General features: G+C 31.7%; 1 protein-coding gene across 1 annotated transcript in view; it reads right to left on the minus strand.

Moving 5' to 3' along the window:
- Nucleotides 1-8252: 8252 nt before the first annotated feature.
- LOC124897611 overlaps nucleotides 8253-13733 on the minus strand; it is a 13777-nt gene continuing 8296 nt past the window's right edge. The window contains exon 2 of the mRNA XM_047410626.1: nucleotides 8253-8833. Within this exon, the coding sequence (XP_047266582.1) occupies nucleotides 8253-8833 (581 nt within the window). The remainder of the gene's footprint in view (nucleotides 8834-13733) is intronic.

Consider the following 13733-nt stretch of genomic DNA (forward strand, 5'->3'; position numbering starts at 1 on the left):
ATTTTCTGGTGTTTGATTATTTATAAAAAGAAAATATTATTCAGGTCGAAATTAGGGATAGAATAAGTTCACTCGTACTACTATCTTAACAATTAACTTCATATTACTTATTTCAGCGAGCTAAAGCAAGATTTTTTGAAACTTGTATTCTAGCTATGGCAAGCCATATATATTTGTGTGATCAAAGATCATATTATTAAGCTATAAATGTTTCTAATCATGAAGTATGATATTCTTTTAAGAATATCCTAAAAGAAACTGATATCACATAAATTGAGATAGAGGAAGTAAAAGTTCTTTGAAAATATATTTTTTGTTAGAATTATTTATTTTATGTGGACATAACATTAACTTTTTATTACGTTAAAGTAAACCGGGCTGATGTTATTAGTTGGTGGACAAGACAAGGTTGTGTATTCATGCGGATTCCATATGGGTCTGTATCCATTTCATGTTATTGGTGTGGGCTGGCAATAGTGTAGGCCTGTAGTAGACCTGTGAGCCCATAATGGGGGTGCACTAGGTTAAGGCTTTTAAGCCTATAAATATAAGACTAGGTCCCCTCTCATGGCTTTAACAAAAGACGTATTTCCATAAGCTGACAGCCGTCATAAGCAAAGGAGAGGAAGACTCAGTCTAGTTTGTATTCAATTACTTGTTCCAATGGCGGAGGTACGCACTTTATTTCTCGCATATTTCGTTAATTTATAGGTGTTCTTCGTTTATGTGAACCTGTGGTGTGTTTCTATATTGATTTAACACTTGGTATCAGAGTTTTTCACATAGATCTTGAACCCTATTACTTAGTTCATGAGAAAAATAATTAAAAAATAATGATAGTGACGCACTCCATCTTAAACTTAAATCTGAAATGATTTTCCTTTTCCTTTTGGTTGCTGACTTTGTTCCGATTGCTGCACACTACTTTATTCTATATTAAAAGTGTGTACATATGATTAAGAGTTAATCGATGGCCTAATCAATTGGATTTGAGAAAGCGGATGAAATAAAACCAATTGAATTTGGTTTTTAGAAATTGTGGCGTATTTTTCGAGTTCTGGGGGTTATTGTTATGGGTAATGGAATAGTTGTTTCTGTTCGATGTGGAAATTAATCAACAATGTGTTGTTAGTTTAAAAGAAAATTGTCTGAAGCTGTAATTGCAAAAAATTGATTGTCTTCAATGACAAAATTTTTCGCTGCTTTATACCTTGTCAAAAGTAAATAAATATGTTTTAAAGTGTATTGATAGTATTTGCAAATTAAAATTATTTCACAATTTTTTCACTATTTTGAAAGATAAAATCGTACTTTGAAAGACATGATGAGATGTATGATGAGAAGATCTAACTTACCTGAGTTCCTCTGGGGCGAAGCTATTAAAACATCTATGTACATTCTTAATTGTGTCCCTTCCAAGTCAGTCCCTAAAACTCTGTGGGTAAACAGAAAATTCAGTTTAAATCATTTTCGAGTTTGGGGACCTCCCACGGAGGTAAAGATATATAAAGGATACAGATTCTACTGTCCTATTGAATCTTAAAATACAAAATTTCTTGTATGTGGGACTATCCTAAACTCCGTGGGCATAAATTTATCAATTAAATAAGCATTTAAGGTATTTAATTTCATACATGAGATGTGTTTTGGAATTGTTGAAGAGCATACATTGTAAGCCCCGTTTTACGATGAAATCTTATATAAACTATAAGGTTGTTTTCCCTAAACTTGAATTGTTTTCATGTGTACATGTGTTATTAGTTTAAAAAGTTATATGAGAGCATGATTTGCGTGATTATCTCTCTTGTTATGAAATCCATTGTCCTAACAATGTTATGGATTGTTATTATTTTATGAACGAATAAGAGGGATTTTCGTTGATTTACAAATGCTCATGTTTTCTAATAAAGAATGTGTATGTGATTGATGAAAGCACCCTATGATAAAGTATAAGTTTTCATGTGTTTTGAAATAAGAACTCCTCATGTGATGTTTAAATATTTTGGGTGGTCATTATCATGCTTTTGAATAAAAGAACTATGGATATGATGTGGTAGGTAATGAATAAACTTGCAGGAATGAGGTATGAATTTACTGAGGATGTTAGAGATTACATACTTAAGATGGTCCACATTCAGTCCAAATTGAAATTTTTTGAAATAACTCTTCCTGATATTTACATTGTTCACTCTGCTCTTAACTTTTTGCCTGCTGAGTTTAGCCAAATAAAAACTGCCTATTATACTCAGGATGAATCTTGATCAATCAATGATCTCATCTCTAAACGTGTTATTGAAGAGGGGATAATTAAAAAGTAGAAGGGTGAGGTTGCCATGTTAGATTCTCATGATTCCAAAGCAAGCTTTAGCAAGGGACCTAGGAAGTCTGAAAGATCTAATAATCATACTTCTAAGAAGGTCAGAACAACAAAAAGCATGGTAAAAATCAGACTAATTATCTTGAGACCAATAACATGGTTAAATGGGAGGACATTGTGATTGAATATATACCTACCGATTTGATGCTTGTTGATTCACTAACTAAGGGGCTAAGACCCATAGTTTTTATTAAAAACATGTTCAGAATATGGGTGTTGTTGAGCCATTTGATTGGGTTAACGGGAGTATTTAATATTATTATTCATTTTTCATTGAACTATTCACCTTATTGTTTCGATCTTATGGTGATATTATCTCTTGAATTGACATTTATGTTATGGTAGATTTTGTTATCATTTATGTTGATGACTTTTTACTTGCTTGTAATAACTTGGGCCATATTTATTTTATGATAGATTTTGCTATCATTTATATTGATGATATTTTACTTGCTAGTAATAATTTGTGACTGTTGCATGAAATTAAACATTCATTGAACAAAATGTTTGATATGAAAGATCTAGGAGAGGCATCATTTGTTCTAGGCATTGAAATTCGACAAGATAGATCTTGTAAGTTATTGGGGCTTTCACAAAAGGCCTATATTGATCGTATTTTGAAAAGATATCAAATGAAAAATTGTAAGGCCGGTGATGTCCCTATGGTGAAAGGTGATAAGTTAAGCCTAGACTTGTATCCAAAAAATGATGTTGAGAAAGATTCTAGCGAAGATGTGCCTTACTCAAGTGTTTTTTCGCTGCATTTCTTGTTTACAGAGTGTTAATTTTATTTATTTTTTATATTGGCTGAAGTAAAGTCGGCTAAACTAAAGTCTTCTTAAGAATGCGTTCTGGCAGCTATGTTATTAAAGATTCATTCATTTATTTAGTTCTATAGGCTTAGATTAAATAATATAAAAAAATTATTTTATAAAAAAAAAATTAGCTATTGTTTATAAAAGATGTCGAATTGTTATTTATTTATTTATTTATTCTATTTGAATTTGGTTTCATTTGAATTGTAACTAAATCAAATTTATAATATTTTTAGTTGTGTGGTTACTTACTGTGTCACATGAGCAAATTAAGCAATGACATGCTGAATCCCTGATATTGAATTTATTTTGTAAATTAGGGTAAATAGTGTATACCAAAGTGACCTATTTGCTTTGCTTTACGAGACATGTTTAATCCATTTTAAGGGATATCACTAAGTTATAATGTATAATGATTTGTCCAAAGGAGATTTATTGTGTGTTTTAAATTAGTATTGTGATGAGCCCCATTGAGTGAAAATATTTTTTGATTTTAGTAAATTTATCTGCCCAAAGGGGATAGGTTTCTAATATTGAAAATATTTTCTTGCCCTGCCCAAAGGGAACTACTTGTTGATGCTGCGGACTCATCGTTGTGATAAGATTATTATTATTTTGTCTTGCTATTTTGATAAATTTATTCATGTTATGTTGTGAAAGGTTACTATTTATTTGAACAATAACAATGCTGAGGTTATGGTTATATCGTGCTCTAACTTTAAGTGATGGAAAGAAGATATTGAATTTGCTTTGGGAATGACTGAAATAGATCAAGTCTTGCATGAGGATGAGCCTCCAACTCTTACTGATTCTAGTATAGCTGCTGAAAAAGAATTTTATGCTAAGTAGGAGAGATCTAATAGGTTATGCATCCTTACCTTTAGAAGGTTGATTGTTGAGCACCTCAAAAATGGTTTGCCTGAAACTATCGATGCCAAAAGATTTCTTGCCCAAGTGGAAGAAAAGTATCTTGTATCCAATAAGCTGAGACTAGAGATCTAATGAATAAATTTAATTTGATTATGGTTTTGATTCTCTTAATTAAAATAATAATAATTTGCTTTTGAACTCTCGAGTTGTTGGTCATGGAATCCTTTCTGGTGATTTGTTTAAATTTTTCTTGACTTCTGATTATGAATACAACTCTTTTAGTTCTGAAATTGTTGGGTCTAAACGATAATTTTAAATGAAAAATCAGGCATGTGGTGACATAGGTGTTTAGGTCATATCTTTAAGGATAGAGTTGATAAATTGGTTAAGTTTAATATTTTACCTTCTCTTGATTTTGAGGACATAGGAACATATATTGATTGCATTAAAGGAAAGTTGATAAAAAAAAAAAAAGAATGTTATTCGTAGTTCTGATTTGTTGAAAATCATTCACTCAGATATAAGTGGTCTGTATTCTACCACAATATGTGGTTCAAGTTATTTTATCATCCTCATTGATGACTTTCTTGGATATGGTTATGTTTTTCTTATTAAAGAGAAATCATATTTTCTTGAAATGTTCAAAGTGTTTAAAACTGAAGTAGAGATACAACTGGAAAAGGTCATTAAAAAAAAGTGAAGTCTGATCGAAGGGGTGAGTACTATGATAGATACGCAGAGAATAGGCAACAAATGAGATCCTTTGATCTTGAGGTATATCATATGAATATAAAGACAGTCTTTTGAATGGTGATCTTAATGAAGAGGTTTACATGCAACAACCTCAAATCAAGATTTCTGGTGGAGCACATGTTGTTTTGTGCTCACATATGTTGTAACAAAAAATCGCGGTGACGATTTTTCTAATAGTATGCATGTTGATTTTAAGCGTACATATTGATATGAAAAATCATTTGAAGGACTAACAATGAAATAGCCTCGATTTGGAGTCCATGTTGGCTATTTCTTGCTACACTACCACATCATTTGGTTTATATCTACAAAACTTCAATGTTTGTAATTGTGGACTGGTCTTGTGTCATTGATTGATACAAGTACTGCTGCAGTTCAACAGTGATGTTTTGCTTGACTGAACTATGTTGGAGATGGCGTTCCACCACTAAATGTTTATGGCCACTGTCTATTCAGCCCGAGAGTCATTTTCATAAAAATAAGTTTTTCAAAACTTTTCTTTAAAAGTTAACGTTGTCCAAGTGGGAGAATGTTAGAATTATTTATTTTATATGGACTTAACATTAACTTTTTATTACGTGGATAAGACACAAGCCGTGTATTCATGCGGATTCCATATGGGCCTGTATCCATTTCATGTTATTGGTGTGGGCTGGCAATAGTGTAGGCCTATAGTAGACCTGTGAGCCCATAATGGGGGGTGCACTAGGTTAAAGTTTTTAAGCCTATAAATATAAACTAGTTGCATAAGGTTCGTGCTAAGCCCGGGCCCAAACTCATGATAAAGAATATAACATTTAATTTTAGAAAAATTATAACTTAAATCATATTTTTCTATTACATAATTAAATTAATTTAGTGATACGTTGATTATGTCTTGTCTGATAAACTACTATGATTATTAATTTTTTTTGTTATATTTAAATAACTTTTAAAGGACTTTATTTATGAAAAAGGAAGCATGAAGGATAACTAGAAAATATGAATAGACATAAAATTTAATTTAAAATAAATAAGTGGTGTGTTTAACATGTTTTAAAAATAATCATATTTGATACATTGTTGAAAAAAATATTTTCTCCAGAAAATAAATCTTTTTAGACTTATAAAAATGACTGAGTGAAAGTAAAAAAGTTATATTCTATATTTCACATTCATTGAGTCATTCGCTCTTCAATACACCTTCTTCACCCCACCATAGCTCTCGTTCTTGTCATTCTATCCCCCAAACCTCATAGTACTTATCTAAATTATATAGAAATAATTTTAAGTAATATTTTACTTACATACCAAATATAAGAAAATAAGTAAGAAGCACAGTAGTATTTTTAAAGTAATATTTTTAATTGAAAAATCTATGTTTGTACTAAACACACTCAAAAGGAGAATAAGTATTATTAAAAAATAATAAATGCTCTGAAAATAAGGCCATAACTGCAAAATTGCATAAATTTTACTAAAATATACAAAAATAAATATGCACTCTATCTGTTTCATTTTACTTTACATTTGTTGATTTGGTACTCCTATTAATAAGAATTTATTTAATAGGAGTTCGATTATTTATCTCGATAATTATGATTTGAAAGTATATGATTGACAACTATTATGTTCTATAGTTACTTAGTGATAAGAGTAATATTGAAAGGAAAATAATAAACCTTTCTTTATTTGCTAAGATAATAAGCAAAAAGAAAATTATATTTTTAGTACAAGGATCAAACAAAATGAAAGAAAAGAGAGAAAAGGGTATTCTCTCAATTCCTTTTTGCTTGTTTCTTTGACTTGGCAAATAACTTAAGAATTTAATATATTAAGGGTAAAATATATGAAATTATCCTTATTAATTATGTTTTAAAATTTTAAATTTAGCTATTGATACTTTACTTAAATACTTGATAATAATAATAGTAATATGAAAAAAGTTATAAATCTTTTGTGACTTACTAAAATAAATAAGAAAGAAAAGTAATTAATTTTTAATATAAGAAATAAGTAAAAAAGAATAAGTAATCTAATAAGGAACAAGAAGAGATTTATAAAAAAAGAGAATATTAAAAAAAAAATTACAAAGTTTCAAATAAAAATATCATAAAATAATAAATGAGGACAAATGTGATAACATGTATGGAAAACAAGTAAACATTTATAGCTATTTAATTACATTAAAAAGTTTGTGAGGACTACCAAAACTGAATATTCTCCCTTACATATAGTAGTAATTAGTAAAGAGAATTAGAACATATAAAAAAACTACAAGTAATTCGATTTTATATATTGACATGATTTAAAATATTTAATAATTATTTTTCGATGAAAATCATAAATAAATAAAAAAATATTGATATTTTTGTAAAATTTGTGAGTATTTATTTTCTCACTGTAGCTAAAAATAAATTTATTTTGATATTTATGATATAAATTAATTTAATAAGGATCTATAAGGATATTAAATTTTAATTAAACTACATTAATAGATTACTCAATTTGGTAGTTATAATTGAAAATCATTGCAAACTTTAATTTTGTATTAAAAGTTTGCTTGTATTTTTCTTTTTTAGTTAAAGTGATTGTTGATTTAAAATGAAGGAAATTTTAGTTAAATAGCAATCTAACAAGTGGTAAGAAGAAACCAATTAAAAAAATCCAAATGAAATGATTTTAACAAAAAGAACAAGTGTAAAAATGGAAATATGTAATAAAGAGACACAATTATTTGCTATGTGTAATAATTTCATTGTACCAAAAACTTAAAATATCAAAAAAGCTCTTGTGAGGACTACCAAAATCAAGATCCTCTTTTATATATATATATATATATATATATATATATATATATATATATATATATAAGGCTAGGTCCCCTCTCCTGACTTTAACAAAAGACGTATTTCCATAAATTGTCAGCCGTCATAAGCAAAGGAGAGGAAGACTCAATCTAGTTTGTATTCGATTATGTGTTCCAATGGCGGAGGTACGCACCTAATTTCTTGCATATTTCATTACTTTATAGGTGTTCTTGGTTTATGTGAACCTGTGGTGTGTTTCTATAATGATTTTTAACATTTTTCACTCCCGTCAACCAATCTAGGAAAGTATTTTCTTGAAAAATATTTTTTCCACAAAAATTAACTTTTGGTTTACCAAATACAATTAATATGATGAAAATGTACATCACTCTCTAGAAAAATAAATTTACTTTCAACTTTTTAAACTAAGAAGCTAAGATTAGCAAGATAAGACCTAGCTCATTCTGTTAAAAGATTGGTTTTATTAATAAAATAACATATTACAACTCACGGCCATCATGGCCACTTATATCTATTTATATTGGTTATGAATTCAGTTATTATACATTTATTAAAGGTCATCGTTGTAAGAACTTTTAACTTTAGATCATGAATTCGTCTCTGATCAGGCAAAACAAAAGTGTGTGATTAATTACTCACCTGATGAAACCCTTTTTCTAGTGTAATGGTGACTCCTAAATCAGCAATGCATGCTTGTAACATGTGGTCACTTCCATACACATTTGGATAACTCTTAATGCATGTATCCATGTTCTTAGCCACAGCTTGTGCTAAAGGGTAACTCAAAGCATAACCAGCACCACCAAATGCCATTTGAAATGAATTCCCAAAATTACTCACAACACACTCTGAATTCATCCCAACATAATAGTATTTTGTATGATCATACTTCGAGAGCACGCTAACCAAATTGTCAATCAATAACACAGTGTCGTCGTCAGTCATAACATACCACCTGACTCGGTGGCCATGGTCCTCCGCGAATGTCTCCTCAATTACACTTATCATTCTAATCGCGAATGGCGCTGCATGTTTGTTGTAAGGCGCGTATCGCGAATTGTCACTATAAATTCTATAAGGGGGATAGGCAATAGGCCATGGTAAGTGCTCATTTGGGGTTCTATCCAAGTAAAGATATCCCCTAGTTATATTTGGTTTCCACCAAGAATTTATGTAACTTTTTCTTTCACCCCATGTGTTTGATGAACCTGCAATTCCAAAAACTAAATGGCTAATATTGGTTTTATTATTGGAATTATAATCATCTTGTTTTGATGACTTGATGATGCTTTTGGTGGGGAAAAATTGTAATAGGGATGATGAAGATTGATAACATGGATAATTGGACAAGAAAAGGTAGAGTAGATATAGAATTAGGGATAAAAAGACTAGGGTTTTGCATAAAACTCCATTCAAGAACAAGTTGTTGGACAAAGATTCTAATGACATTTTTTCCTAGGTTAATTTTCAACTTATGTTGAAAATGAATTAAAGAGCAGAACCACTATATATATAGGTCAACTAATGAATCATGTTGAGAATTGTGGTATGATTAATTATGACCGCGGACATCCTACCCTCTTCATATTTGAATACTTGTGGACTTACACTTGTCACTTGTTCCTATATTCCACTTGTTACTATATTTAATTTGTTACTTATTACTATACTACACTTGTTACTAATATCTAATTAGTTACTTGTTACTATATTTAATTTGTTACTTTAAAGATGAATAGTCACACCAAATTACATAAGGGTCACATCAAAAATAACACAAGGGTCACACCAAAGTTAAAGGGGTGTAAATTCAAATTATCTCGCATAATTTAAGGGTAAATTTAATCATTGTTATTAAAATAATTAAGTTATTTTTTTTAGTAATTAGTCATTTTATTAATTACCAAAAGTGTCACCTTACATCTAGGGTCAACTTGCATGTTTCATTGAGTAAAGTATTTACTACCCCTGAACTATATATACCTAAATTTCCTACGACACACTCCAACTTTACGGGTGATACGATTCAAATGGCCACCTTAGCTTTCAATGACATCACTCGAAGTCAGTACGTGGGGCATCAAGACTTGGTCGCATTAAGAAAACAGGATCCTACATGGAGGGGCCGATTTGAGTACACCAAAGAGCAATCCCACGTGTGAAAGATTGCTTGGAGAATTGAAGATTGAGGACTCATGGTTTTGGACCTTCATTAAGGACATTTTGGTTACTTAGCCTTGTCCAAGTAACACTCCATGACCACCCCTTTTATTAAGGGTATTGTGGCCATTTTGTTATGTAATAAGTTAGACTATAAATAGGTTCTATTAGTTCATTTGCTAGTTAGTTTATAAAAGATGAAAAATTGAAACACTTGAAATTCTCTCTCTTGAGAGTAGACCACCTTAGTATAGTCTTAGTTAGGACTTGGAAAAGTCAGCCTTAATACAGGGCTTGGAAATGCCAATATTGTTCTTTGCTTGGAAATGGTGGATCATGAGGTGAGTCGATTACCTTGGTGGTCACCGTAAGAGTGTGGTTTTGATTATTACATTCATTAGGGGTTAATGTTGAAATATACTTGATTTTTAATCTTGTAATAATCTTGGTCTCACTATTTATCCGTTTATTATTTTGCAAATTCGTGTGTTTTTGTGTTTGTCATCTTGTATCCCTTTGTGTTGCTTGTTCTTCTCACGTTTTATGGACTGTTTTGGCATCTTGGTGGACTGATTTGTACCATTTGGTATCAGTGCATGGCTTGATCTTGTTCCCACAAGATCAATCTTGGGCTCGTGAACTTGAAAGTAAAAAAAAGTATTAGAAAACTGAAAAATCAAAAAGAGGTAAATCTGTCCATTTTTTGTGTTTTTGGCCGAAATTGTGTTCTTGTTGTTGTTGTTGTTTTGGCCGAGATTTGTGTCTAAATCTAGGTGTGTTTTGATTGTCTTAGTTGTTTCTAAGTTTTAGTTTTGTCTTCACTAACACTCTTGAGTCTAGATCCAAGTTAAGCTTGAACATTGTTGTTGGTATTGTTGTTACGGTTTCAAGAACTTGAACTTTGTTGGTGTTGTTATGTGGACCAAAACTTGAAGGTGGTTTGAGCTCGTGTTGTGTGTATTTTTTTGTAGTTTTTAAGTTTGAAAAAGGTGTTGTTGATTGTTGGAGGTTCAACGTGAGGCTAGGTTTTCAAACTTCTATTGAAAGTTCTTGTTGTTCTAGACTATCTTCATGTCTAGTTGCAAAAAAGCTCTTCAATAGTGTTGTTTAATCCAAAAGCCAAGTGGAAAGAAATGAGGCCTTTGTTAGTCTTTAAAACAAATTCCAAAGACCTACCAAAAGGGAAGGGGGACAAAAAGATCTACAACAGGCTTGGTACTAAAAGAGGGAAAAAACACTTTTCTAGGTGTCCAAAAGAGGAAAGGGCCACCAACCCTTCAAAAAGAAGTCTTGCCCAAAAGGTGTAAGATAAGTCAAATCTTTTTGAATGTGAAAAAAGGTTCCAATCTTGATATTTTTCTTCCCCAAGGCCGAAATACACTTCTTTAAGAATTGAAAATTGAACCAAAATTTCAAAGTTGGAAAAATAAGAACCTTTCAAATACCGCAACCAATCCTAGACTGCCACATCACCAATTTTTGTACAATACCGAAACTTAGGGCTCAAAATCTTGGATTCTTAGTTTCTTATTGTTGATTCTTAGTTTCATTTTTTTTATTCTTATACTAATTGAAAACTAGTAAATACCTACTAAGTTGTACATTAGTTTTTGAATACGTTCTTTCGAGTCTTCGTTATTTGTGTGCTTTTCTCTTTTGTAACTCGTAGTGACTTCTTTATTTCAAGTTCATAAGTGAATTTTGTTTTGTGTCTTGAGTCAATCAAAACAAGAATCCATTCCGACCGCCAAGTAGGATTGACATCTTATTGACTACCGGAGTATAAGCAACTTTTAATATTCGCCGCTCCAATTGTGAGAATCACAAAGGTGAGTGTATCGAGTGTTGGTAAGCAGCTTTTTGTTTTCTTTTGTTTGTTGTTGTCTTTTTTTTTGTTAGGTACCATGGCTGCACATAATTTCAAGGCCACGTGTGATCGCATCCATGACGGTCTTGAAGATATGCAACAACACATTAAAATTATAAGTCAATTGTTACCCAAACTCTTCCCTCAAAATCTAATTGTCCAAACAACTTGCGATAAGATCTTTCTGAAGGAAGTTGCTGCCCAATCTTGTGATGGACTTTCACACCGAGGTAAAGACGAACATACTCATGAACGTCAAGGTAAAATAGCTAACCCTTACACTTTTGTGCATGTGAATGATAATTGTGTGGCTAGTAGTCCATTGAGTGTGAGTTATAGCTTGCCTATATGTGAGTCTATTATTTTTTTGCCACTTGATAATGATGTATTTGTTGTGAGAGTGTATACACTAGTTGATCCTATTGATGACCGAATCGACTCTTCTTGTAAGATCGATTTGTGTCCACCTAGTGTTGAAACCATTGTGTTGAATGAAAGTACATCATCTTGGGAAATTTATGTTGATCAACTTTTGTGTGAAAATTAACCACCACTTGAGTATGTGTGTGATGTGATTAATGAATGTCAAGTGTGTGATGATGTTGAAAATATTCATCAAAGGAATAGGAGTGAACCCGAGAGCTATTCTTGGGATAATCTTGCACTTGAAATCTCTTTGAAACTTGATATTGATCTCTTAGAGAGTGATGAACGTGTTTGTTCCGAATCTGCCCGTGAAATAGATCATACTCTCTTAAGGTATAATGTCTTGTTTGAAGATGATATAACCACTCCTAATGAATCTAGTGGTGAAAATGATGGTGTAGCTTGCCTTAGAAGCTATAGTCGATATGCTAATCCACTATGGTGTGACAACATTCCTTCCTATAGATGAAAATCTCTTCTTGGAAGATGAAAGTACTCTTAAGGGTAAGGGATGTGTGATTTTGGAAACTACTTCTCCTTCTACTTTGTGTGACTTTATTGTTGAGAGTACTCATAATGATGATTGTGAAACTAGTAGTGAGTACACACATGAGGGCACCTTAGTAGAATTCAACTTGAGTGGTACCTTTCTCTACTTTTTATTTGCTCGGGATATATTGTATACTATTGTAGAAAGTATGTCGTTTAGTTTGGGTAGAGACCACGGGAAAGGGGAGTGTTTTCTAGACCCGTGTCTATTGCCACTCTTCCCATTTGACCCTAGTGCCAAATATAAAATTGGTGATGATGGTGCACCCAACTTGTTGCTTGGTTTACATGACAAGCAAAGTATCATTTTTGGTGAATTCTATAGCCAAATCCTTTGTGCATTTTTCATTAATTATGTAATATTTAGTTCAAAGGATCCTTGATTATATTTTAAATATGTGCAACCTTGGCATGTTGAGGTGATTTATCGTGCTTACCCTAACCCTCATACCATGAGGAGTTTGTATTTGTGTGTCCTTTCTTTGATTTTGCAAGGTTTGAATTCAAGGTTGAATCCTTTTCAAGAAGGGGAGGATGATACGATTCAAATGGTCACCTTAGCTTTCAATGACATCACTCGAAGTCAGTACGTGAGGCATCAAGATTTGCTCGCATTAAGAAAACAGGATCCTACATAGAGGGGCCGATTTGAGTATACCAAAGAGTAATCCCACGTGTGAAAAATTGCTTGGAGAATTGAAGATTGAGGACTCACGGTTTTGGGCCTTCATTAAGGATATTTTGGTTATTTAGCCTTGTCCAAGTAACACTCCATGACCACCCTTTTTCATTAAGGGTATTGTGGTCATTTTGTTATGTAATAAGTTAGACTATAAATAGGTTCTATTAGTTCATTTGCTAGTTAGTTTATGAAAGATGAAAAATTGAAACACTTGAACTCCTCTCTCTTGAGAGTAGACCACCTTAGTATAGTCTTAGTTAGGACTTGGAAAAGTCATCCTTAGTATATGGTTTGGAAATACCAATATTGTTCTTTTCTTGAAAACGGTGGATCTTGAGGTGAGTCGATTACCTTGGCGGTCACCATAATAGTGTGGTTTTGATTATTACATTCATTAGGGGTTAATGTTGAAATATACTTGGTT

This window comes from Capsicum annuum, chromosome 1, assembly GCF_002878395.1.
Source record: "Capsicum annuum cultivar UCD-10X-F1 chromosome 1, UCD10Xv1.1, whole genome shotgun sequence".
In the NCBI taxonomy this organism is placed as follows: Eukaryota; Viridiplantae; Streptophyta; class Magnoliopsida; order Solanales; family Solanaceae; genus Capsicum; species Capsicum annuum.